This window comes from Toxoplasma gondii, chromosome XI (assembly GCF_000006565.2).
Source record: "Toxoplasma gondii ME49 chromosome XI, whole genome shotgun sequence".
Lineage (NCBI taxonomy): Eukaryota > Apicomplexa > Conoidasida > Eucoccidiorida > Sarcocystidae > Toxoplasma > Toxoplasma gondii.
In genome coordinates, this window is record NC_031479.1 from 5,660,479 (window position 1) to 5,686,093 (window position 25,615).

Consider the following 25,615-nt stretch of genomic DNA (forward strand, 5'->3'; position numbering starts at 1 on the left):
GGTTTCTCCGGAGAGATCTGTCCGCTGGAGATCGAGTATTTGACCACGCGAGTGTAAACACGAGTGACGGCGAGTTAGCTGCGGGAACGGGGATTTCCTGAGCAACAGCAATTAAAGAACCATCTGTTTGCTTCAACTTCCACTTCCTGCAGTCGGTACAAACAAGATCGAATTATTGTGCCCGTGGTGCTCACTTTTTTTCGCATCTTCCGACAGGACCGGCGTTACCCTCGACACTGCATATCTTCACCGAAATTCCTCCTCCTTCAGTTACCCAGCAACACTGCAACTGAACTATTTTCAGGCCCCGCCATGTTCAGCTTCTCCCTCGGTGACACTCGATAAAGATACTGCGTCTGAACATGAAAGAGTAGGAAAGACGAACGCCTTCCGCAAGGCAAGGCCGCGGGCCTTCTGCTGTAACCTTTGCTTTTCTTCACGTTCTCACGACATGCAATACCACTCGGATAACGATGGAAGCTAGACAGGCTGTTAGACACGTTTGTGTTTACATGGTGAGCCGAATGGCCGCTGAAGAGGTGAACTGCCGCTACGGGTGCGACCATTGTTCAGAGTGCGTTTAATCTTGGGAAACAAACGCTTCAGTTGTGTAGACTAACTCAGGAGGGAGGAGGGAAAATGTCAAGTCCTTACGCCCTTCGTCAACGGACTCCCGCAGTCTATTCGCTCTTGGCAAATCATTGCTCACAGCCATCGAGACGTGTGAACTATGCGCATGTTGTGACAATGCTCTGAGCCCAATGTTAAAAGCATGGAACATGTAGGATGCACCTGACCACAGGACTCTGAGACAGAACCGAAGAAAGTGGCGACTTTGACACGAAGACGCACGCCCAAATCCCTTCTCATGCCACCGAGGCGACGCACTGCTGTTCACCACGCGCTAAGCAACGCGTCTTCCAAACCAGTTGTACAGCGTCTGAGCTCAGCACAGACAAAGAGACATTGATAGCGGAACAACAGGAACACAGGGGAGACACGGTCCAGAACTGTTTCCTGTTCTCACGCTTTGCGTTCATTCAGTTCCCTCCTCGCTAGCGTTTTCGCTCGCTGTCGGGCACACTGACACTCCATTTTCATGTCTCCAAGCTCCTGGCTGTAGATGCACCAAGCGAAGGAGATCAGTTTCTGGTTTAGGTATACGTCGAGTTCGCCGTCGGCTGTCGGTTCTTCCTGAGGCTCGACGCATCGGCTTCGACCCCACCCTTCTTCCGTTTCCCTGCTTACCTCCACTTCCTCTCCCCAGTCATTCCCTTTGTCCTCTTTCTCAAATGTAGCGACAGTCCTTGCTGTTCCTCGACGAGAGGAAACGGTGCCGCTGGACGCACCAGTGGAACGATCCTTCGCGAAGTCTTCGGGGAAAGACAACCCAGGATGTGATTGCCGAGGCGCCATCGAGGATTCGGCACAAGCGCCGTCACAACTGGTTGTTTCTCGAGTTGCCTGTTCTCGACTTTTTGCCCTTTCCCGTCTCGAAAGAGTCCCGCGAGGAAGTTCGCACTCCCCCGGTGGCTCCACGCCGTTGCGTGTGAGTGTATCAGCTAGTTGGGTCGGATGCTCTACAGTCAACGCCGTACGAAAGTTTGGTTTCCCTTGCTGTCCCATCTGTGCTGCGGAGTCTCTGCTGTGGTGCAATTCTGAACTGTCGCGGCATGCTCGCGAAACTTCCGCACAGGACCGTGCGGAGCAATCCGCGGACTTCTGATCGTTGGAAAGCAGTCCACCCCGGGAGGAACGAGGCTCAGTTTCGTCAGAAGACTCCAGTTTTTCTTGTCGCGACCAGCTGCCATCCTGAGACTGTGAAGCGGTTTTATTGCCCGCTTCCGTTATCCGATTGCGTTCCACACGGTTAGCGCCTTCCGTGTGGTTTTCTGCGAATTCAGAGTGAGCGATAGGAGCTGCTATGCCATGCTCTCGATCTGGTTGGCGCGCGCCACGAATCGAGTTCCACCACACTGCGACTTCTGGCTTCTCCACATGAGTAAAGTAGTACGCTGCTGACGCGATGTCATAGCGATCACTCAAACTTCCAACTGTTCCGTAGTCTATGCCCGTATCCGAGTCGTAAAACCGCACGCGCAATGTGCGTTCCCGAAGCTCTTGGACCCTGCGTTCCATCTGGCCACAAGTGGGGACAGAAACAGAGCAAAAACCGACAGATTTCATGACCTGGAAAGATTTCGTGAAACCCGTTAACCTTCGGATTCGAATTGCTCGACTGCCGGTACCGACCAAAGTCGAGACGTCTCCAATGGACAGAGCTTCCTCAGTCACCTCTGGGGGACGCGTCCACGTCACTCGATACATGGCAGCCCACCGTTACCCTGCAGATCCAGTGACTACGTCACCTCCTACTGGCAGATCCGCCTCGTAAACTGTGAGAAAACTTGAAAAAGGTGCAGCAAGCACAGCTCCACAGTTCCTTCATCCTCCCGAGTCTGCCGAGCGGCGCATTCCCTGGAATGAGCGCGCGCGGTAGACTGTGCCCCCCTTCCTCCGAGACAACGGCCAAGGACTCTCCGGAGGAATGTTTGACGAGGTACTTTCGTGAACACTCCCCTCTTCAGTTACGTAAAGAATCGAGGTCCGTCTGCGGCGACAGACTCACAGCATCTCTCCACTGAGAGAGAGGAACAAACAGCGAAAGGAATACCCTGATTTCGAAACTCACTCCGATGTCCCAAATCCCTACAAGCACACACAGTCTACCTATATATATATATATAAATATATATATATATATATATATATGGATAGTGTTCTGTGGCTTTTGAGTGTCAGCGCCAGACATAGAATATATCGCTTGGTGGTTTGGGCTACCGGAGAACTGCCGCATTTGAAACGAAGGTGGAACACTGACTTTGCTAGGCTCGTCCTGTGCAAGTCGACTGGCGAGGCCGTTCGCGTTTCGGCTGACGAACCCCGTGATAATTTCGGCCTCAGATTCCACTGCAAAAGTGACCATGATTTGCGTTAACTCGGCATCCCAGACGCGCTTCAGCGTGGCGACGAGGCGGCGAAAGCGTTCGAGAGTCTCGGGAGCGTTTCGGATGAAATCGAGGTCCAGAGTCCGTTCTCTCAAAGCGCCGTTGGAAAAGACGAACGCGGCAGGAAGAAGCGCAGGAGGGTACTTGAGATTTTCCTCCAGAAAACGCCGGAGAGCCGACACGGAGGTGACTCTCCGAGCTGCAAGATGCCATGAAGGGAGACACAACGCCTCCACGGCTCTGTACAGCTCTCGAACTCGAGCGTGGGCTTCGTCGTCAGCGTTCGCTGTCTCACTGAGAGCCTCATTCACCAAGTCTCGAGGAGAATGTGCGTCGCCAAACTCTTCGTCTTCACTCTCAGAGAAAGGATCTGCGAGAAGCAAGGGATCGAAATCCATTTCTCTCACGCCGCGTCCACGCAGAGGCGCCACACAAGAAGAAGCGAAAGACCGCGAAGCAGCCGAAGCTTGGAGAAGAAGGTCGCGCTTGATGGCAGGGTCCAGAGGAAAGCAGGAAAAGGTCGAACAAGGCTCTCCCGACGGACTTGACACAAACAGCGCATCTTCACCGAGAGGCGACACCCCACATGCAGCATCCGCAGCAGATGCAGACGTAGAATCCGAAGACAAGGCAGACAAAGGAGCAGTCGAAGACGGACATGAAAAGAGAGAGGAAGAACGCGAAGACGAACAAGAAGAACAAGAAGGAGGACGAGACGATGGACAAGAGGACGCAGAGGAAGAAGAGAAAGAAGAGGAAGAACAAGAAGGCAAAGCTTTTGAAGAGTCCTCCGTCGGCCTGGAGTTGTGTTTACTGCAACGAGCTTGAGCGAAAGCATCGAAGGATGAACTGCCTAGACCAGAAGTAGTGCCGAACGCAGAGGAACCTGAAACGAACGGAGAGAGAAAACTGAAAAGGCAAGTAGGTACACCCTGTGTAGACACAAATTTAGTTCACCTGTGTTCATCTGAGTTGATGCCCGGGTCGACGTATTGGACGCTTACACACACTGGGACCAAAAAGTGAGAGCTCTCAAGGAAACTGCATGCAAGCATTGTGTCTTGATCGGATTCACCCATGCCAAGCGTTGAGTCGATGCGACAGAAACCGATTTGCCGCCGCATCTAGGAGACATAACAAGTATCAACAGACAGCCGGGAAGTTCGCGTCTAACAGATGCACAAAGAAAACGAATCGTGGTGCTGTGAGGTTTGCAGAAGAAATGTAGGCGAGAAACGAAAGCGAGGGCAAGGCGCCCTCTTTTCTATTCTCCTCAAAGACTTGGTGTGAGCAGAAACTGCCAACCTCTTCGTGACTTGACTGCGTTCGCCATCCGAAAAATACGAAGCTCTCCATCTGAAGGTGCAACGATGCTCACAGTCGCGAGGTGGAGGAAAACGAATTTTCTTCAATGTAGAACTAGTGACGTTTCAGAATATGACGACGCGAAGCACCGGCTTTACATTCCGAGCACTGATACAAATATGAACTCGTGAGCATATACACATACGTAAATGCAGTTGCACCTGTACGCATGCATGTTTCCATGCCTGTAAATATGTCTGCTTGTACGTATGTATGCATGTATGCATGCACGCATCCAGACCGTATACATATATATATATATATGTATATATATATATGCATATGCATTAATGATTTCTCCCTGTGTTCTCGACTCTTTGACTAGACGCGGCTGCAACTGTGCATGCGTCAGGGGCAAAGTTCGTACAAGCGTGTGCGTCTCCGTTCCTTCGATTTTTGTGGGAGGTTTTTGCATGCACTGCGCCGTCGGCGGACTCTGCCGGCTTTTTCGGAGGGCCCAGGTAGGTGGTGAAAGGACAGCGATGGAGAAAGAAAGTCGCCTTTCTCTGCTCCCTTTTTAAAACGCCCTCAAGGTGAGAGCCTCTCCGCAGAATGTTGTCGATGCAGTCTGGCGACCGAAAGGTGAGACGCACCGCTGACCCTACGAATAAAACGATCCGTCAGAGCAGCTATGACACTAAAAAGAATCCACGCATGCGACACAAACGGCCATAGACTCTGTGATTGCTGTAGCGCCCCGGCGCTTGCCCGTTGAAGACAGTCAAAACCGTTTTGAGATAGAGAGAGAGAACACAAGACGAGTGAGTGACGGATCCGACAGCAGGAATGAAAGAAAAAACACTGAAAAGAACACAAAAGATGGCACTCACGCTGACATGACTGTGAAGAGGAAGGAATGCACAGAGAAAAAGGAGATGACGCTGCCGAGGATAAGACATCTAACTTCGACAAAGCAACAGTGAGGGGAAAAGCTGCACCGCGTCGTCTCTCTTACGTCGAGGAGGCTTTCCTAGCTTCAACTTTTCCACTGTCGTTTAACAAGTTTCCTCATCAACCAGAAGAGTGCATACACCCAGGTAGAAAGCTTGATTCATGAAGGAGTTTACTTTGCTAAACAATAAAGGACGGGAAGCGTTGTGCACCTAATCTGAGTTCTCGAGATGGTTTCGCTAAAGAGTTCCTTCGACCTCACCTCTGGAGATCGACGTGATTGTGTACGTCAACAGAGTGCAGTGGCTGCTTCGAACTGAAAATGCGTTTCAACTGCTGCATCTTCTTCCAAGAATACTTTGAATGTCAATCTGTGTTGTCTATATTCTCGAACGTTCTTGCTACTTCTTCTCTGTGCATAGACTTTCCAAATTACCTGGGTAGATGTGAAAATATATATATATATATATATATATATATATATATGTGCTGATGTAATATATGGTCGTACATATGTAGATGAATTTATATGTGGACGTAGGTACGTATAGATATATGTGTATATCAACAAACACACGCGCGTCAATTCCGATACACACATACTTGTTCAATTGTACATGTCTGAACACAAAACACACATGCATATATATATATATATTTATATATATATATATATATTTTTATATATATATTTATATATATATATATATGCATATATTTCATGTGACTCCTGCTTTTTCGTTCTTATGTTTTCTTGTCTCGCTGTCTGGACCGTGTTATGTCTCTCGCCTTCGCCTTTTTCGGGTGTCTTTCCTCTGCGCACCAACAAAGGAGACGTCGAGGAGGTCGTCGCGGATCTTCTGCCCCAGGGTCTCCCGGACTAGGTCGGCGAGGTCGTCGGCGACGGCCGGATGAGGGGAGCTGCAGGTTTCCCCATTCTCGTCCTCTTCCTTTTTCGCTTCGTTATTCGTTTCTTCGTTGAAGCCTCCGTGATCCTGGAAGCAGCAGAAAATGCGCAAACTCCACAAGACGTCTACTGAGATACGCCGCAGAGGAGATGTTGGTACCGGCTCGTCCAGGCACCGATCCCAACGTATGGTATGTCGGTGGCGAGGCTGCGTGCATGCATTTGACTGGCCAGTTGACTGCTCAGGGCGAGGCGTGAGAGGCAGCGAGACAGCGAACATGCAGAGATGCAGGACAGCCTGCAGCTCGATTCCAGGGTGGTGGATTTCGGTGTTTCTCTTTTTTCTCGCTGGTCCCTCCCTGGTTCTCTCTCGCCTTCACTCGCGTTCGGTTTTTCGGTTTGAAAAGGTGTGTGCCGTCACCTCCTCAGCCATCAAGAAACATGCAGTTTGCCGCGAGTGTCGAACGAGCAAGAGTTCCGCCTCCAGCGTGAGCCATTTGTACCAAGCGTGAGGCGGCGGGGAAAGACCGCTTTCTCTCCAGCCTCCCAGAACAATTTTCAGCCAGAAGGGTGGACAGAAAGAAGTCGAACGCGCCAGCTGCGAGGGGAGCACGGGCGCCGCGTGAGGAAGCGAAGGAAGCGAAGACGGAGAAAGAGAAGCGGATGAAGAAGGAGAACAGGAGAGAGGAGAAGAAGGGGAAGAAGAGGACGAACGAGGCAGAGACGCAGAGGTCTGAAGAGGAGGAGCAGACTGAGGTGAAGAAGAAGACTGAAACGCAGACGAATGCAAGCTGTGGCTCTCTGCCGCAACCGAGGCGCCGACAGCGAGCTGCTCAGGCGTCCAGGGAGCGCGGGCCGCAGCGACCTCCAGGCGCAGGCACTCGGCTACGAAGTAGCTCTGCTCACAGAAGAAGAAGAAGCGCAGAGAAGAGCATCGAGGAGAAACGAAGAGGAGAGAAACGAGGAAAGAAGAGCAGAACTGCGAGAGGGATGAAGAACAGGAAGAAGAACAGAGAAAGAACGGGAAAGAGAATGGAGAGGGAGAGAGAAGAGGAGAGAGGAAAAGAGCAGAAGGACGAAAAGAAGAGCGAACAAGAAGAGGAGAGAGGAGAAAAGAGAGCAGAAGGCAAGAGGGGAGAGCGAGGAAGAGAAGCAAAACTACGAGGTAAGAGAAGAAGAACAGACAGCAGTGAGGAGGACGAAGAAGGAGAGCAGAAGAGAGAAACTCAAGACTCCGAGTAGAGACAAAACAAGGCAGCGGAAGAGTGTGGAAACAGTCCAGCTCAGCCGCCACCCAGAGAAGGCAGCGAATCCAGAGAAAAGAAGAGAAATCCGAAGTAGAGTGGAGATGGAAGAAGGACCACTGAGAATGCGAAACCCAGACGAAGGCAAGAAGGCCATGCACAGAACACTGGCTCTCCATGTGCCTCACACGCTGGTCCTTCTCTTGTCTCGGTCACGACATTTTCTTTCGCTTATGCCTCTCTTGTCTTTCTCGCGCTCTTGCCTTTCTCGCGCTCTCTCGCGTTTTTTCGCGTTCGCGTCTTCTTCCTGATTCAGAGCGCGTACATCCTGTTTTTTCACTGCTTACCTCGAGGACGACGAAGAGCCTCCAGACGATTCGTCTTTTGGGGGGAAAGAAGAAGCGAAAACGTATGCCGTCGGTCAAGTCGGGGGGCGGCAATTTAGTTCGTTTTGCGACTTTTTCTCGATGATTCATGACGGCGCGTTTCGCGTAGCTTTCAAAAGTCGCGACTGTCTGCCTGCAAGCAGTTTCGCCTCCGAGGCCGTACAAATGCGTCCGGTGGTCTGTGCGCTCGAGGATCGCGATGCAGCTCATGCAGTGGAACCTCTGAACCAGAAAAAGAATTTCCTCTTCTACGCTCAACGAGGGCGAGAGAGAAAGGACAAGCAGAACGTCCGTCCTCTCCCCGATTCCCTCCTCGCAGCAGGCAAGACGAAACGCCGCAGAAGAAGCGAGGCTACGAGACGAAGAGGCCTCCAAAGAAGCGGGAGAAGAAGACACAGCAGGAGAAGCGAGAGAAGAAGGTGAAGTATAAACGAGAGAGTGAGCAGACTCTGAGGTAGAGAAGCGATTCGGCGGTGGAACCTTGTGGAGGCGCGACGAAGGTAGGTGAGGCGTTGAGGGAGGAAAGAGTAGAGTTCGGGAGACATAGTCGCGGGTCTCTCGACTGGTAAACTGAAGAGCAAAATCGATCGTGCCACTGGAACAGGGGGAAGGAAAGTCGAAGGAAGAAGCGCCAGAGTCCGCCTGCGAGTTGAGGCGAATTAAAGCTTGAATGAAGACGGTCTCGGCGGAGGCAGAGACGAGCTGCTGAATGCTCAGATTCACAGCGTGGAGAAGGCGGCGCTGAGAAAGAACAGAACCTTAGGCAGAAAAGATGAAGACGGATGGAGGTATCCATGTTCCAAGCAGAATGGAGAGACTGCCCGCGCAACGGCAGAGTTCACACAAACACACTGCGAAGGTCGGAGACGAAACGGGCGAAGAAAACGCGTGTGAGCGAAGTTTGGGAAGCCTCAGCCTGAAGAGGACAGCCTCTGCAGGCAGTCTCTCTGTCGAAGAGACTCACTACTACCGGCGATCTGTTCTTCGGTGGGCTTCGGCTTGGAACTATCGAAAACGGTCTCACATAGTTGAACACAGCAGCGAGGAAAGGCGACAAGGAGATTGACGAATGAGAGCGACTCGCCAGGCAGAAGACAAGCAAGCGAGGAGGACACCCTCAGAGCACACAAGACGGAGTCCGTTGTTTTTGTGGAGGTGGTGAGAGAGGAGACGCCTTTTTTGATGATCGAGCGGATCTCTTGACGGCGTCACAGAGGGTGCATGGACGTCCAGGAAAGCAGGAAAGGTCTTACCGGAGAGGCGCAGAGCGGCGCGGGAACCTTGTGAAGGAACAAGCATGCACCATAGTGCTTGGCAGTGAAGTCTAAGAGACTTGCGCGAGGATCTCGACAGAGAGAAGGAAGCGGAACGGGGGCAGAAGGCAGACTCTTCCGAGACAGTCGGATCTCTTTCCCTCGCGAAAACTCGACTTTCACTGAGAAACCAGAAGAGGGAGGGGCGCACAAAAATGAAGAAGATGTGACTGCGGCTGACTCGATCGCACTCGGTGCATCTCTGCAGTTCGTCACGAAGGGGATTGACACTGAGACTGTCTTCACCGAGCGAAGCGGAGCACTCAGGAGAGAACTGATTGAGGAAGACACACACTTCCAGAGCCAGACAGAAGGCGGATGCGGGAGAGAAACAACCACACAGAACGCGAGTGAGATGCGCATGTCCACACCATATGGGAGGTCGAGAGAGAACTCGAGGGGAATGCCGAAACGCGACAAAAAACAGAAGACAGCGGCTAGAACCGGGCAAGACACCGCGACACAGACACCAGAGAGAGGCAATCGTGGAACTGGATATACCAAGAGAACGCAGAACAACAGACATACCGCGATCTAGCACAGACAGTCAAAAATACATATATATATATATATATATATATATATAGGGATACTGGGAGATATAGACAGAGGGGCGCAAAGACAGATATGTAGACTTATATATATGTGGATATATCGACTGGCTCAGGCTGCAGGTTACACAGAGATATAGATAGACACACATGGACATAGAGAGATTGATACAGCGAGACGAACATATATAGACATACATATATGTGCGTCTATATGTATAAGGATATATATATATATATATATATGGATAGGTATATAGGTAGATAGAGACAGATAGCTATAGACACACACATATATATATTTATATAGAAACGTATGAAGCTGATGCGAAATCGGTAACGGAGCAGGGGAAAAAAGGAAGCCGACAAAACAGTTGGCCGCGAAAGAAGCGAAGAAGGAGCAAAGATCCTCGAGAGATTGGAACCATAATGTTGAGCTGGCAGCGGAACCTGGTGTGGGTTCCGAAATGAGGCTCCAGGCACTCTGTCGCCTCTCTTGAACGGGGATAGAAACAAGAAAGTCATCTTTGCAGTTTTCCGACTTCTCACCTTTGAACTGAAGAGCCAAGACTTGCGCGTACGCGTCGACAGGAAGGAGCAACCAAATTGTCACCTTTCTTCCGACAGGCCGCGGCAGCGGTGCGCCCAAGACACCCGGAGAAAACGTCCGAACGCAATTGGCTTCCTCTGCATGCACCTGCAGAGATGTTTCAGGACAAGTTCGAACTCGGAACTTCAGTTTTGAGGCGCACTCGACAGGAAAACACACAGACGATCCCAGGCCTGCATGCGCTCCTAATCTGGGACCATAGCTCTGTCTACACACACATATATATATATATATATAACTATAGGTGTAGGAAGTCCACATATGTGTGAACGTGTACAGTCAATATCTGGAGTGGCATGGATCCAGCGGCCAGCAGCTGAGAGACTCACATATATATATATATATATATATATATATATATATATATGTATATATATATATGTGAGTGGGTGCATTTAAAGGCTGCGCATTTGCGTATGTCCGGAGACAAACGTCTGCACAGAGGTGCCTTCAGATGCCAGGAGATGCAGATGCACAGTCATCTTCAGGAACGCACAGACAGACCTCCATATTCGCGTAGAGAGTTAAGGAGCCTTGCTGAATGCATTTCGCTCACTTCTTCATCGACCGGTATCGTCATCAGCTGCTCAAAGGCTTCCACGACCTTGTGGTCGAGGGCAGAGACTGGTCTGCATACGTCTCCGATTCGTTTGTCGGAAAGGCGACTCTGGAAGTCAGTTGGAAGCTGGCTGGTCGCTGAGGACTCCGAGCTGAAAAATGGCAGAAATAAGACAGGAAAAAGCAGGCGCTTTCCACTCGGCTTCGTGACAAGTTGACGCCGGACTCGACGACATCTTCATGCGCGAGACACAGTCTCACACAACTCTTTTCAAATATATAGACATACAATCATGCATGCGGACATGCACAGTAGCACACCGACATAAATGCATGCATCAGGACATACGGAAGTACACACACGCGTACATGGCTAGGTGTCGAACATCTACATACCGATCCTTATGTGTACATAAAAATATGTATATATATATGTATATATATGTATATATATGTATATCTTGTGTGTATGTATCTGAAGATGCAGCTGTGGTTTTTGTCGAGAGCCGCATGAATGGCGAAAAACCACGTTGGCTCCTTTGAGGCTTCCAAGATGCGTTTCTGCCTCGCACTTTAGGGGAGTTTTTGATTGCATGCATCTCTGCAAAAGTCCGTGTGCCTGGTCCCCTCGAGCGTCTTCCCCTCTCTTCTCTCCATTTGCGTATACGCACATGGAGGCATGTCTTCACCTCCTGAGGAAGAAGAAAGTCTCCTGTTGATCCAGAGTTTGTTCGCTGTATTCATACGAAGCGTTTCGTCAGCTCAACGTATCTACCGGGGTCGTCTGCCGCCTTGGAAGACGGTCGCTTCCTTGTTCGTTGTTGACTGCGTCACAACCAGATCCCCGTCTTCTGCGGTTTTCGTTTCCCTCCATTTTCAACTGTCCTGGCAGCAGCGGAGATCTGAGTGTGAGTGTATGTGTGAGCGCCGTCTACCTGGACAACGCTGACGGTGTGTTCGCATCTTGGAGGGTCGTTTGTTCGTTTCTGTCCTTCCTTGCACTCTCGTCGCGTTTTCTGTTTCCACCTGAGTCTATCTCCCCGCGTTGCTCTTCGTCTCTCTGCTGCGCTGTCTGTTGATTTGCTCGAGAACATTCTCTCACCCGTCTCTCCTCGTTTTGCTGACGAAGAGAACGAAAGCCTTCGGCACACAGCGGACTGCGTTGACGGCTGCGAGGAGTTGCGGCTCGTCGTCGTCGAACGCGCCGTTGGCGCCCCGTCGAGGTTCCGACCTTTGCTTTTCTCCGCGCTTCCCGTTGCCGCAGGCGTCGACAGAACCTGCGTTTTGCCGGCCAATTGAGGAGGAAGGCAGAAAATGTGGACCGACCTCCCAGCTCAACTCGAGGTGATGAACAGGAGACCAGGCTGCAACGGGTGGAGACGCAGCCTGCGTCAAATTGCGACCGCCGTCAGATGAAGAAGGAGAAGACGAAGGAGGGGGAGGAAAAGAAAAAGAAGAAGGAAGAGAAGAGGGAAGAGAAGAAGGAAGAGAAGAAGGAAGAGAGGATGGAGGGGGAGGAAAAGAAGAAGAAGGAAGAGAAGAGGGAAGAGAAGAAGGAAGAGAAGAAGGAAGAGAGGATGGAGGGGGAGGAAAAGAAGAAGAAGGAAGAGAAGAAGGAACAGAAGAAGGAGGGGGAGGAAAAGAAGAAGGAAGAGGAGGAGGAGGGGGAGGAGGAGGCGAAGGCAGAGGGGGAGAAGGCGAAGGCAGAGAGGACGAAGAAAGAAGAAAAGAAGACGGAGAAGAACGAGAGTGAGTTGGATAAGCGGGGATTCCCCAACGAGCGAAGAAAGAAGAGGGCGTTTGAGGAGGTTCCGGGGGCGGAGGCGGCAAAGAGGAACTAGCAGCAGAGGCGGAAGTTGATGCAGGTGAAGCAGATGTGAGCAACTCGAGGTACGTCACTTGAAGGTTCTCTGGAGCGTCGTCTACAGTTAGAATGGAAGCAAAATCAGAGAAATCAACGATATGAAGAAAAGGATTGTGTTTCGTACCCTTGTCTTCTCGAAGCACCCTAGTCCACTGGCCGTGATGCACCGCGTTCTTTCCACTCTATCCCCTTGTGTTTCTCCGAGGACAGCAACAAACAAACATGCGTTTACATGACAAGGCATGTGGACGTGGATGCATTTTCCGTAGACAACTCCACCAGACGATTGCACTGGAAGTCCTCATGCAGCAAGAAGAAAAGACACTGGGGAGTTGAAACGCGTAAAGGAAGTCCTGCATTGTCCAGCTCGGTTCCTTCAAGTGCGAGTCGATACTTTGTCCAAAATGAGCGAAAATCGCGGTGTCCCTTTGCCCCCTCAAATTGATCAATGCTTGTCATGTTCCTTGTATCTATTTAGCTCACTGTCTAGCCAGAATTCACTGACGGTACTCGAAAATAGAGACCGCGTTAGGTCTTGACAACAAGACGAGAGAAACTGGAGTTCAGTAAGGATGACTGTGATCGATGGCGCTCCGTTTGCCCGATCGGACGAAGCTCTTTCTGTCTCTCTAAAACAAAGACATTTCTCGAGTCCGTACGCCGACACCAAAAGATTCGCTTTCGTTCCTTTGTCTGCTCTCATATCTCTCGAACCATGCTGAATGACGTTGGCACATACTCTTGTTTCATGTCCTATCACAAAGAATATTCACCACTGGATACGCCGATGCACACCCACACTTCCTCTTGCACTATGCTCGTCTGTCTATCGGTCTCCTTCTCTCTACATCTTTCTGCATCCAAATCAGCCTGTACCTGCCTACCTATGTCCATATCAAACTTTGTCTATATCTATCTGTATATGCCATTCTCCGCCTATCCGTATCTATCTGTCTCTCTGGAAGTATCAACCTGTAGCGACGAAGCACATAACGGTCACGGGGGATACGCCTGCACTGTGTCGAGGTGAATGTTGCGCCGGCGAGAGGCCTCGTTTCTTTCTCTGGTTATCCGGAAGCTCCTTACTGAGAGCAATATTCCTTTCTGGTGTCGGTTCGTTTGCGCAGAAGCTCTCCGCCTTGCAGAGGCCAGAGCGCTCCTCCGTAACGGCGTCGAAGAGACGCCCCAAGATGCTGTCAGAGTGGAAAACTTGCTTGTGCATGCGATCCTGTGAAGAGAGTGAGAAAAAAGAGAAGTAAGCAAGTGAAGACGAAAGTTGGAGGCGACTCACCGCACAGCCAGAGAGGGACTCCGACGACGCCTGCCGCGCCTGCGGAGAAAGCGGCAAGAGCGCCTCCGCGAGAACAAAGCAAGGATGGAAATAACGAGAAATACCAAGTACGCGGTGGACAGAAACCTTTGCATGCAGAGGTGAAAGAAACAGAGAGACCGCCAAATCCCTCTTTTGCATGCGCGAACGTGAACAGCAGCACCCTCGTTTGCGTGGAGATACGAAGAGAGTCACAGCGTCAATAACTCACTCGCGATCCAAAGACCGTGTCTGCACCAACACGCACATACATTTGTATACATGTATATATATATATATATATGTATATATATGTTTATATAAACATATAAATATATATATGTATATATATTTATATATAAACATATAAATATATATATATATATATGTATATATATGTATATATAAACATATAAATATATATATATATATATATGTATATATATGTATATATAAACATATATATATATATATATATATGTACATATATTTATACATGGGTATATATGTATATATGTATAGGTATTTACGTATGCATATGAACGTCTGTCTCCAGATGAAGTTCTGTATATGGGTGAAGGCGCGCACTGCAGCCAACTGAAACCTTTTCGAGAAGAGCATGCAGGCAGTCGTCGCATCGGCGACGTTCATGGCAAGGCGGGAGGTTTGCCTCCGCTTGACTCACAGCGGCTGTGGCCATGAAGTGAGGGATTTGTCTGCACGCAAGCTCCTGAGGCATCACGACGACAGCTCCGGTTTGGGGGGCATCGACGGCGAGCGTTGCCAGCGCCGCAAGCTTCAGACACTTTGGATGCAGCGCCTTCGCCTGGCGCCAGTTGCGCTGCCCGTAAATGTCTGGTCTGTGCGCTAAACGCATGTGTGCTTTGGAGACGCGGCCCAGAACGCAGCTCTTCTGCACATGAATGAAATGGTCCACCCTCGACGCCAGAGAAGGAAGGCAAGACGAATGAGAGGCGGACCAAGACGACGACGAAGAAGATGCAGAAGAGACCGAAGAGAGCGACAGGGACGTTTGTCTGGAGTCGCGAACAGTGGAAGGAGGCCTGGCTGTGCTGGCATCCCAGCGCATCTGTTCCGTCGGCTTGACGACTCTGGCTGGTTTCCCGATGCATGTCTGTTGCGGAGACGTTCCCCCGTCAGGTTGCGCTGCGTCGCGCTTTCCACTCTCGGTGTCGATCTCTCTCTCTGCGGCAACAGGCTCGACCGCTGCCTGCTCCGTCGCCGCTTCAGACCTCGTCGGAGGCCGAGGCGGACAGTGGACGCGCGACGGTTTCGGGAACTCGCCGCGCATCCAAAGCGCGACGAGCGGCGCAAGGAGATCGGGATCCCAGACCACCCAGAACTTGTCTCCGTCCAAGTCGCCCCCAGACAGCATGTTCGGCATGTCGCGAAAAACAAACATGCGCGAACGCGCCTCGCTGCAGGCGCCGAGGACGTACAATGAACGGCAGTGCGGCGCAGTGAGGGAGGAGGACGAGCAGAGAGAGACAAGTCCAGACGGCGGAGAAGGCGGAGAAGGCGGAGAAGGCGGAGAGGGGGAGGAAAAGAGCGACAAAGATAGACACAGCGAAGAAACGAAGGCGTCGGTGGATGAGGGTGGACGAGGGTGGAAGGGAGCGAAAGGACAGAAAGTGGAGGCAGTGCGCCAGTGAAAGAGAAGCGAGAAAGCAAAACAACAACGGACTGAGATGGGGACGGGAAGGACGACTGTCAAGAAAGCGCAGAAAGAGCCTCGCAGCAGATCCGTCGAGATGTCGACGGTTCAGGGTGCGTAATGAGTATAGCTTTTGACAAGAAGACGCGAAATCCCATCACCCACATTGACAGCTCCTGCCTTCTTCCACGATCCGATCAACCTGGTCTCTCAGGTTGAACAGAACAGACAGACTTTCTTGCTTCTACAGTGTGTGCAAGCTCTTCTCCTGAATGTAGACAAACCGCAGCGTCTCGGGAGTGCAGACAGGAAAGGAGATGAAGGCGCTTCCTCACCGTGATGTCAACAGCGAGAGAACAGTCACTCGGATGTTCTCGTGCAGGAGATGTCGACAGTGTTAGAAATAATACGCGTGAGCGTAGATTCTCTCGAGAAACGACTTGAGCCTCCGAGCAACACCGAGGTCCCAGGTGTAGTATTGGAAACAGAAAGACTGCGACGGTAGTTTAGTGACAGAAAAGGTCTAGAAGCTGAGGAAAATGCCTCCCGCCGGTCTCAGCCACGAGCACGAGAAGCCATTCCAGCGGACGAGACTGAGGAAGGATGCTAGCCAATGCACAAGGCGCTTGTGAAGTCTTTTGAAGTCTATCTGAACGGCAGAGAGGTACCATCAACGCTTTGATGGACAACGGTCACTGGAAGTAAGACTTCAAAGTCACAGTGAGAATTTCGCAGTGGAGCGCCTCCTAAGGCAAACAGTTTGCTCACCAGCTGACAGCGGGGTGTCGCGCATGCAGGGTCGGGAAGTCGTTCTGCGTATCTGTTTCTGATTCGCTTTTTTCGGCATCTTCTTGTTTTTCTTCTTCACCGTTCTGCGCCAGAGTCGGGCGTGCATTTTCCGCGGTGGAGGCATTTGCAGCGAACGAAGACTTTGCCGGTGGCAACGGCGGAGAAGGAAAAACAATTACATCTCTGCAAGCGAGGAGGCCTGCGTCGCCTCCCAGGCCACTGGCGAGAGAGCGACGAAGAGGCGAATCTTCTGGAAGGTCGTCGTAGCCCACCTGGAAAAAGTGGAGACAAAAGTCCAAGTTGTATGCAGTTCCAGATATTAAGGAATGTACGCAACATCGAACTACACAACGTGGTGCCAAGAAGGATCCCAGATTACCCTGATTATCTTTTTTCGTGGAACTCCCCGCTGATTTGCAAAGTGACAGGTGCTCAGAAATAACATGTATATTCGGTGTGCAAGTCCCGAACGTATCTTCGTAACACAGAAGACGACACGATAGGCGCTACTACGAGGATACTTGCAGACAGAACCTGAAGAGGAAGACACAGCAGCGTCCTCAACTCTGGAAGATGCTGACTGCTCATACAGGAGATACACTGATCGAGTTTGGAGTCCAGATTGTCGTCTTTGTTGGCTTGTCGCCAGGCGCCTCAGTCGCGGTCACGCATGCGTTTGAAAAACAAAAGTCCCTAGCTACGCACAAGAGCCTCGAAACAGAACTCTCCGCATCTGTTGAAGTAGCGGAGGAGCTCGCGTCGTCCCCTCCGAGACGACATCGAGTCGCGTATGCTGTCGCTTCCAATTCAAGACACAAACATCTTCATTCATTTGCATGTGCATGCAGATCTGTGGCGGCCTGCCGCACGAGCAGAAGCGATCTAGGTGTCACCAAAGAAGTGTATGCCGGTGGTTTTTGCGTCTCTTCTCGTCGACAGTTCTGACCGCGAAGCAGAGCTGAATATCTCCAGGAAGGAGGCATGGATTTCGACAGACAGCGACGACGCCTTGGATGAGTTCTGCACCAGCTCCAAGCGAGTGAGAGCCGCAGCTGCTGAGCCTCCTCTTCGGTCTTTCTGCCTCAGCGTCCGCTTCTGGAGACAGCGACCCGTGACGAGAGGCGATCGCAGTTCGTCTGGGGATTTCTGAGTCCGAAACAGGCGACTTCGTCACATGCACACACACCTCAGGAAGTCCTGCATAGAGGCGCCCAGAGGGAGACGACCTCCATCCATGGTCGTAGGCAAGCGAGTGAGTGAAGTCCGGCACTCCGAACAGATTTGCGCCTTTCTGAAAAAGCAGTGGAGGAGGCGAAGCTCGACAATGCTCCAAACAGAAGGCGACTGTTATGAACGAGTGCGTCTCCAGTGTGAACGGGATATGTTTCTTTCCTCCAAAGTTGCAGTGGACGCACGACATGTACACATGCGCATCATCCGCAGGCGAAGAGACTGAGAGACGTCTACGTTCTCGAGTCTAAAGAGATTCTATAGAGGTCCACATGAACGCACACCGAAACATCCACGAGGATTGTTGCATTCAGCGAAAGAGACAATCGTGCTCCTGAGTCGCCTATGCGTTCGGAAGACCTGCATGCAAATGGCGAATGCGACAAGTTTCCGAGGTGAATGGCGGAGCGCCGCTGTGTTAACGGAAACATGGATACACAACATCAAGACTCACCTGTGCATCAGCGAGCGGTTTCTCTGCAGAGGCTCGCTTCCTTACACGTATTCCACATTTTTCATTTTTCACTTAACTGTGCGTCGAACGCGCAAGACCGATCTCAGCCTGTCTTTTTCTATCGGGTGTTGCCTAGATTCGCGACATTTCAGACGAGAGTCGAACGCATGCAGTTCCGACGTTTCCTTGGTCTTCCTCAAAGTCTTTACCTCGACAAAGATCCTGGCTTTTTTGCGGAGGTCGTCGGCCAGGCTGTTGCGCATGGCCTCGAGGCAAGCACGGAGAAAAGGCTCTTTCGGACTGACACCATGAACGGAGACGAACTCCAGACATGTTTGTGCGAAACGGCTCGTTCCCAAACTCTGGTCAAGAGCGAGCGTCAAGAGGAACTTGACTGCACCCGCTGAGAAGAGACAGACATTTCGTTTCGATCGAGAGCATGAGAAAAGACTCGAAAGAGGGCAACACCGCTTAATCGCGAACACCGGTGAAACGCAGAACCAATTCAGAAAAAAAACCTCTCTCCCTACATCAACAGGCGAGGGAGCGGGTGCTGAGGTCGACAACTCGATGGAAAAAAACGGGAGTCACTCAAAACCTATACACTCTCGGTGGAGAGTCTCGAGACCAAACCAGCCATCACATGCTGCTCCAACGTTCGCCAGTGAGAGCGAATCTCCGACCACAGCATCCTTCGCCATGTTGGCATGCGTTCTACATGAAAGAGCGCAGATGCATTGCATTTCGGAAAAAAGTACATGCAAAAGTGAACGGAATCATAAAGAAGTGTGTCTGACTTTTCAGCTGGAGAAACAGTCAGGTTTCTAGGGACGGTGAGAAGACGGTGAGAACTGTCGAGGCTCAGGTGTGCCATCTCTCTCTTCTGTTTTTCGCCTCTTTTCCCCGACTTTTCTCCGGACTTCCGCATCACGCCTCGGCTTCCGACCTCGCGTATCGATGTCTCGGAGGAAGTGCAGCATGCGCCGTTGGAGGCGATCGAAGACAGAGAACTCGACGCCGAGAGTGTCGAGGAGCAGGATGACCTGCATCCAGCAGAAAGGTTGTCGGTGCAAAGATGCAGCCTCAAAGGCCTAGAGGTCGCGCCTGTCGTCGACGCGTAGTGCCTTGTACAGATGTACACACCAGGAAGGACCTGGCGTTCTTTTTTCGGATGGACAAAGAGTTGCTGATGTGGAAGTGGACTCCCGAGATTCCCAAAGCCAGTTGTGTGCTTGAGAGGAGGCGGCGGTCGCCTACCACCGACAAGACATTCAGCTGGACTTTGCGGTCGCAGTGAAAATGGAGAAAGAATTCTCGAGAAATCGCAACACTGCACTCGCGAGTCGACTCCGAGACGACACAGACAGGACCCTAGAGGGAACAACAATGGAGCGCTGAGGTACAAAGGACGAGGATGACGGCAGAAAAGGAGAAACAAGTCGAGAGAAAACCGGAGAGAGAACGCCCAGAAACGCAAACGACTAGAAGGATGCACAACACAACTCGCAAGTGACGTTAAAAACGCACCGCAAAACAGGCAAAGCCTTTCGGAAAACGGAAGGGAGTTGCATTGAAGTGCACTCACTTCCATAAGCAGAAAGACACGGATGTATGCATATGCATTTATCTTCACGAACAGACATGTATCCATATTTGCATCTATCAATAAACATATATATATATATATATATACATATTTATACATATATTTATATATGGAAATAGAATTGACTGTCTACAGCTATAGATATATCGGAGCAGATAGACAGAGAAGCATTTGGATAAAGACGGAGTTTGAAACCGGTCATGTGCAAGATGCGATTCGTAGATTCATTGTAGTGTTTGAGAAGACCTGCGGCGTGAGTGCGAGAATCGAGCAGCGAAGAGTTTTCCTTTTTCACCTGGCGATTGAGGAAGTAGGGGAGGCGTCGAGAGAAGTCGTTGATCTCAAGACACTGCAGAAGGGAAACAGAAGCCATGTCGGAGAACCTCCACGCGAGTTTCGCTTTCCCTGGGTTGGCCTCTGCTGATTTTCGAATCTAGAGAGAGAAGAGCCGAGAAGTCCGGCAGAGCAGACCCATGGCATCTCTCTCGTCTCCTTGTGTCGTTGTTGTCTCTACACTCTCTTTCTCCTGCTCTCTCTATCCTTTTCTGCTTCCCCTCTTCCCGCTATTCCTCTGCGTCTGTCCTTATCCGTTCATCGCCGGCCTGCCGCATTTCTTCATGTCTTTCTTCCTTCTTTTTCACGGTTCTTCATCATTCGTTTCTTGTTCTTTGTCTTCTGCGTCTCCCCTTCTCTCTCGTCCTTTTCTTCATCTCTTCCTCTCTTCGTCTCTTCCCTTCGTTCTCCTGCTCTCCCTTCCTCTTTCTCCTCGGCCTACTGCCATCGCTGTCTCGCCTCTCTCTTTCTTCCGCTTTCCACTTCGTGTCTCTGGCCTCCTCGTCCTCTCTTCGTTCTCGCTGCCGGGCGTCTGCTTTCCTTGTTCTCTCCTTTGACGCTCCACCCCAATGAGCTTCTTTTCGCAAGCATCAGAAGCGGTTTAAACGGAACAGGTTCTTCTCGGCCGTCTGGCGCTGCGTCTGAGCCTCAACAGGTTCCTCCTTGTTCTGCTGGTGGAGAAGTACCCGTCGCTTTCCCCCTCCCCCTCCACCTCCCCCTCCCCCTCCCTCCCGTTCTCTCTCATCCATGTGTGACGCCTGCTGGTTCGTTTGGAGGTCGCCTGCAGAGTGTGGGCACAGATGTCGCGTTTGTCCGTTCTCATGCGACAGGCCGGCTCTTTGCGTTTCTCGCTTTCGTAGCTCATGCTTCGCTCCTTCATTTGTTATTTCTGCTGTTCTGAGTGCCTACCCGACTGCGAGAGTGGAATTTGTACATCGACTGAGAAATCAGAAGATGCTTCAGCCTGGGCGCCGGAGGACGCGGCAAAGGAAAAGCAGGGTGGAGCAGAAGCATCCCTTTTATTCCTCCGAGGCGAATCTGGAAGGCACTGCTGGTGCGCAGCGCCGGGAGACATGCGACGATCCTTCGCCAGAGGTCGAGGGAGATCGCTCCAGAGCCGTCTGGAAAAAATGAAAACTGAAACGAAACATGAGTGCGAGGAAACGAGGAGACGCACCCAGCTCGCGGAGCACAACGCGCATCGCGGGAGCTGCTAGGGAAGAACGGGAGGCAAAATAAATCTAAAAATTCACACGGACCAGCAAAAGCGAATTCAAGGAGAACCCAGAACTGAGAGAGAAATAAAAAAAAACAGAGAGGGAAGAGCGGCAAGGAGATTCTTTCTCTCTGGATCAGGAGCAGACAGAAAGCCTCGAAAACAACGGAGTGGAAAAACTTCCTTCTCGACATCTCTATGCCAAGGTTGGGTGGAACGAATGCAGAGAGACGCAGCTGTGCTATTACATGGTGACACTGCCGCGAGGCTGTGAGTTCCACTCTTCTACGGACGAAAGTCTGCCGCGCAGACTTCCAGAATTTCCAGAGGTTTTCTGTTCGATTCGAGGGTGTGCTCTCGCAGCTAAACGACAGGCGTCTTAGACCGGAAACGGAGTGACAGGGAGAGAAGAAAGGCCGCCTCAGTAACGCAGAGAAGCAAAAAAAATTCAAAACAACTCCTGCGGAAGAATAAATAGCAAAAACGCTCGACGGAGATGTTAATTCGAGTTTCGACCTCACCTGTAAAGATGAATTCTGGACTGTTGGGGTCGAGTTTGATGGCTCTGGAACTGATTCGTCTTTCTTCGTCGCCTTTGCGTCTCTGCGCTTCGCCAGACATAGCAGCTGTGACTGCGGAGCTCGTCACATCTGGAACGAGAAGCATCTCCTCATCGCGAACGTCGATGGTCGGCAGAGTCGAGGAGAAACAAATCCCCAAACGTTTCGTTAATACTCCAGGAGAGATCGAGGAGTTGAAGACGCCCATACGCGACAGAATCGCCTCTGCGCTCAACTCCTTGTTGCCTGGACGCATCGTGAAAAGGACGAGGAGTTCCACAGTGAGGAAGTGCCTTCTCCAAACTACCCCACGGAGAAAACTGGGGATTGACGTTTCCAAATAAGAAAATTGCCTTCGCTTTTCCCCACAGAACAAAATGGCTATTGTATTAGAGGAAAGTAAACCTTTCACCGTGAGACTTCGTCCTTGCTCAGGTATCGTAGAGGAAAGAGAAGCTTTCAGAACGGCAGCTGTTTCTTCCTTGATTGCCAGTTCTTTCTGAATCCGCATCACCCTCTTGGAAAATGTCACAGAGGGGAGGAGAGCTCTGCAGGCTTCCTCTTGCGACCGTTCGCTTGTTATTGTGGAGCTGGCAAGACTTCCAGAAGTATTAGACGATTGGAGAGACCGTATGTCACTGGCGTAAGGGGAGACGTAAGAACGAAAGAATCTCGTCGAGCTCACAAAACCAACCAAGCAGACTCTGAGGCTGGGCTCTCTATGGGGGTCGGAAACCGTCTTCCCCGGAAAAAGACAGACGCGAGGTCTTCTGCCGTAGACTCACTCGTGAGCTGTTGTGCTTTCAAATGCGCAGTGAGGAGACACAGAGACACAGACAAGTTGACAAGCTCGGCTGAGTTTAGGTTTTTTCACGGTAACGTTTTTACTCGAGATGCGGATCATCCAGCAAGAGCCGTCGCGCAGCTGAGAGAGAGAAGCTGCAAAAAACCTGTAGCGCTCGTGACCAACTGAGAGACCGTCCAGCAGTATCGAACGCATACGATCCTCCAAGGGCGCATCTTGTGCCTGACAGAAAAAAGGGAAAGGACTTCAGAAAGCAAGCGGACAAACCAAAAAGACTCCTTCGCTACACACACATACAGTTATCTATGGGGACATACATACGCACACCTGCATATGAATATATACATATATATATATATATAGACAGAGTTGAACGCTGGAGGCATCGTTCTCGACAAGTCTGTATCTGCACCAATCTATATTTATGTCGATCTCTGTCTCTTTCTATTTGTCTACCTTCCTCTCTATCGACGCGTAACCGCTGAGAGGATTGCCCCTCTCTGCGTTCGTATCTGTCTTCCCCCGGCATGAAAGAAACCGTAGTTGACTCCCTCGCTGCATGCGGCGAGAGTCACCACTATGCATCTACACCACACAGCAGGACTTGCAGACTCACATCGACGCATGCACTGTGCGTCCCCAGTCTCTGCGCATTTGCCTTCTACGAACGTATCAAGAAAACGCAGTATCCTGTCCTTCTTCACTCTAGTGTTCCTCTGCAAAGCGCCTACTCGATGGAGACTGCTGGACATGGCCTTGCCGTCTTCTTCAACAAACGCCAGTCTGACGAGGAGCCCGGCGGCGACTTCGTTCGCGTACTGGCGAGTGAGGCGACTGCCGAGTTCGGAGTAGACGCCTTTCAGTAAAACTTTCAGTGGGGTGACCAAGATCTGAAGAACAGGAATTCCACCTTGCCTCAGAGTCGACCGCGAATGCGAGCGCGCGCCAAGCATCCACCTTGAACAAAAAGAGCAAAAACGTAACACAGACTGGCGCCAATAGGACGAAAAACGTAGTCGCCGACACCAACGTCTTTCACCGACCGATTGCGAGGCGCCGAAAGGGTGTGGGCAGCGCGATAGGGTGACAGAACTCGCGGCGCGTCACTTCCGACAGACGCATCTCACATCGTTCTCTCTCTGCAGATGCTCAGACTCAGGTGCAGTCTCATCCTCTTGAAGACAAGTGACTTTCCACGTAACAGACGGCTCCCTGCCTACAGCGAGAAACGGATTCGACGATTCATATTTCGTTATAAATGAATACTGCCGGGCAAACGTCTTTCACACGGACATCTGCGTCTCGATGCATTTCCACTCAAATGCATGTTTGTGTGTAGGCTGCTTGACTTATTCGTACTCTGATGTAGAAAAAACAACAGTCTCAGAACGCGCAGAGACCCTTCCAGAAACAGACGCACATACACGTGCATATACACAAAAAGGCTTAAATAAACATATATAAGTATATAAATACATATATATATATATATTTATATTTATATCTTAATAACTATAGATATTTGTAGATGTTGTGGGGGCACTTTTTTGTTCGAGATTTTACCTTGCCGCACGCCGGTAGCTGTTGATTGCATGCACCGGATCTCTGACGGGGATTTTCCCCATGCGTGCTCCAAGTCCTGAGTTTCGAAGTTCGTCGAGAGCAGCGACGACGTCTGCGTCTTCAGACGTCGCCTCCAAGAACGTCGACAGAAAGCGACTTTCCACAGCCGCTCGGCTCGCCACGAGTCCCCAAGAGAGCAGCTGATGCCAACGTACCCAGAGCTGGAAAGAAAACTCCCGAGACGCTTGCCAGTCTTCTTCGTCTCGGCCGGGCCGCAGCGGCCTCACATCCGGACGGAGCGCTGAAGAAGAGAGGCTGCCCGGACGCGCCGCGCGTCTCTCCAGCGTTCGACGCGACGCTCTGAAAACATCAGGAGGACGCGTGAGACTGCGCTGCTGCAGAAGGTACACAGGGATGACGGGAGACAGTGGAGACACCGGCGAGACGACAGAAGACGACTGGAGACGCAAGAGGAGGGCACATGGGAGACAGCGGGAGCCAAAGAAGGGAAGAATAGGAGAGTGCTACCGGAGAGACTGGGCGACGAAAAGAAACTCGAGAAAGGACGAAGCCAAGTCCAGAGACAACAGCACAGTAGTTTCTCCCTGGGCTCTCAGGCTGGCCCAACAAGCTCCAGCTGCTGCTGCTCCGACGGCTCTACCAGCAGACGAAATGCGTCGGGAGGCTTCAGGAAGCTGAGAGACACTTTGACTCTGTGTTTGTGTTCGCGTTTTGTTTCGACTTTGCATGCACTTGTTTCTGCCATCTCTCTTCCTGCTTTCGCCTCTGGGGCCTTTTTCGATGCTCCTTAGTCTTTCCCTATCTGCTGTTCCACCTCCAACAAGTTCCCTCACTCGACCAGCCGCTCCTGTCGATCTCGCGCCTCTGGACTTAGTATCAGAGATGGCAAATTGACAAGGAAGTCTTCTCTTTCTCCTCTTTCTTTTCCCTCTCCTCGCTCGTCTGTTTCGTTCTCTCTCTCTTCTCTCCGTTGTCGTTCTGCTAGTCCTTCTCCCTCTTCTCCGTCTGCTGCCTCTGCGCTTTCTGCTCCCGCGTTTCCTCTCTCTCCATGGAGGCGGCAGCACCGCCGGAGTTCGTCCTTTCTGCTGTCGGCATCTCCACTTGGTGGCTTAGACGCGTCGCGACGTCTGCGCGAGTTTGGCGTTTCTCTGACGTTCTGAAGGCCTCGCACTGCTGGTCGGGTGCGGTCCGGCGCATGCAGAGCGCGTAGACGAGAAGGAAGAGCGGCTGCGAAGGAACTGGCGAGAAGGCGAAGCTGCGCGAGATGCGGCAAGAGACATGTTTCGAACGGGTGTCGTCGACGGTTGGGGAACTTGAACATCAAAGACCAGCACCTGGGCGAAAATGAGAAACGCTC

The 25,615-nt window shown here is 51.2% G+C and overlaps 1 protein-coding gene across 1 annotated transcript; it reads right to left on the bottom strand.

Moving 5' to 3' along the window:
• Positions 1 to 566: 566 nt before the first annotated feature.
• On the bottom strand, positions 567 to 25,579 carry TGME49_217182 (RNA-dependent RNA polymerase RDP; the record flags this gene model as incomplete). Its single annotated transcript, XM_018779764.1, has 23 exons — positions 567 to 2,139; positions 2,882 to 3,894; positions 4,741 to 4,974; positions 6,088 to 6,259; positions 6,593 to 7,069; positions 7,763 to 8,542; positions 9,055 to 9,236; positions 10,215 to 10,362; positions 10,832 to 10,985; positions 11,936 to 12,755; positions 13,784 to 13,925; positions 14,692 to 15,445; positions 16,450 to 16,742; positions 17,417 to 17,761; positions 18,364 to 18,557; positions 19,101 to 19,197; positions 20,056 to 20,109; positions 21,003 to 21,214; positions 21,831 to 22,115; positions 22,758 to 22,896; positions 23,406 to 23,631; positions 24,238 to 24,597; positions 25,092 to 25,579. 23 exons carry the CDS (start codon positions 25,577 to 25,579, stop codon positions 1,024 to 1,026), a joined length of 8,685 nt encoding a protein of 2,894 aa, XP_018635278.1. The 3' UTR covers positions 567 to 1,023.
• Between the last annotated feature and the right edge of the window lie 36 nt (positions 25,580 to 25,615).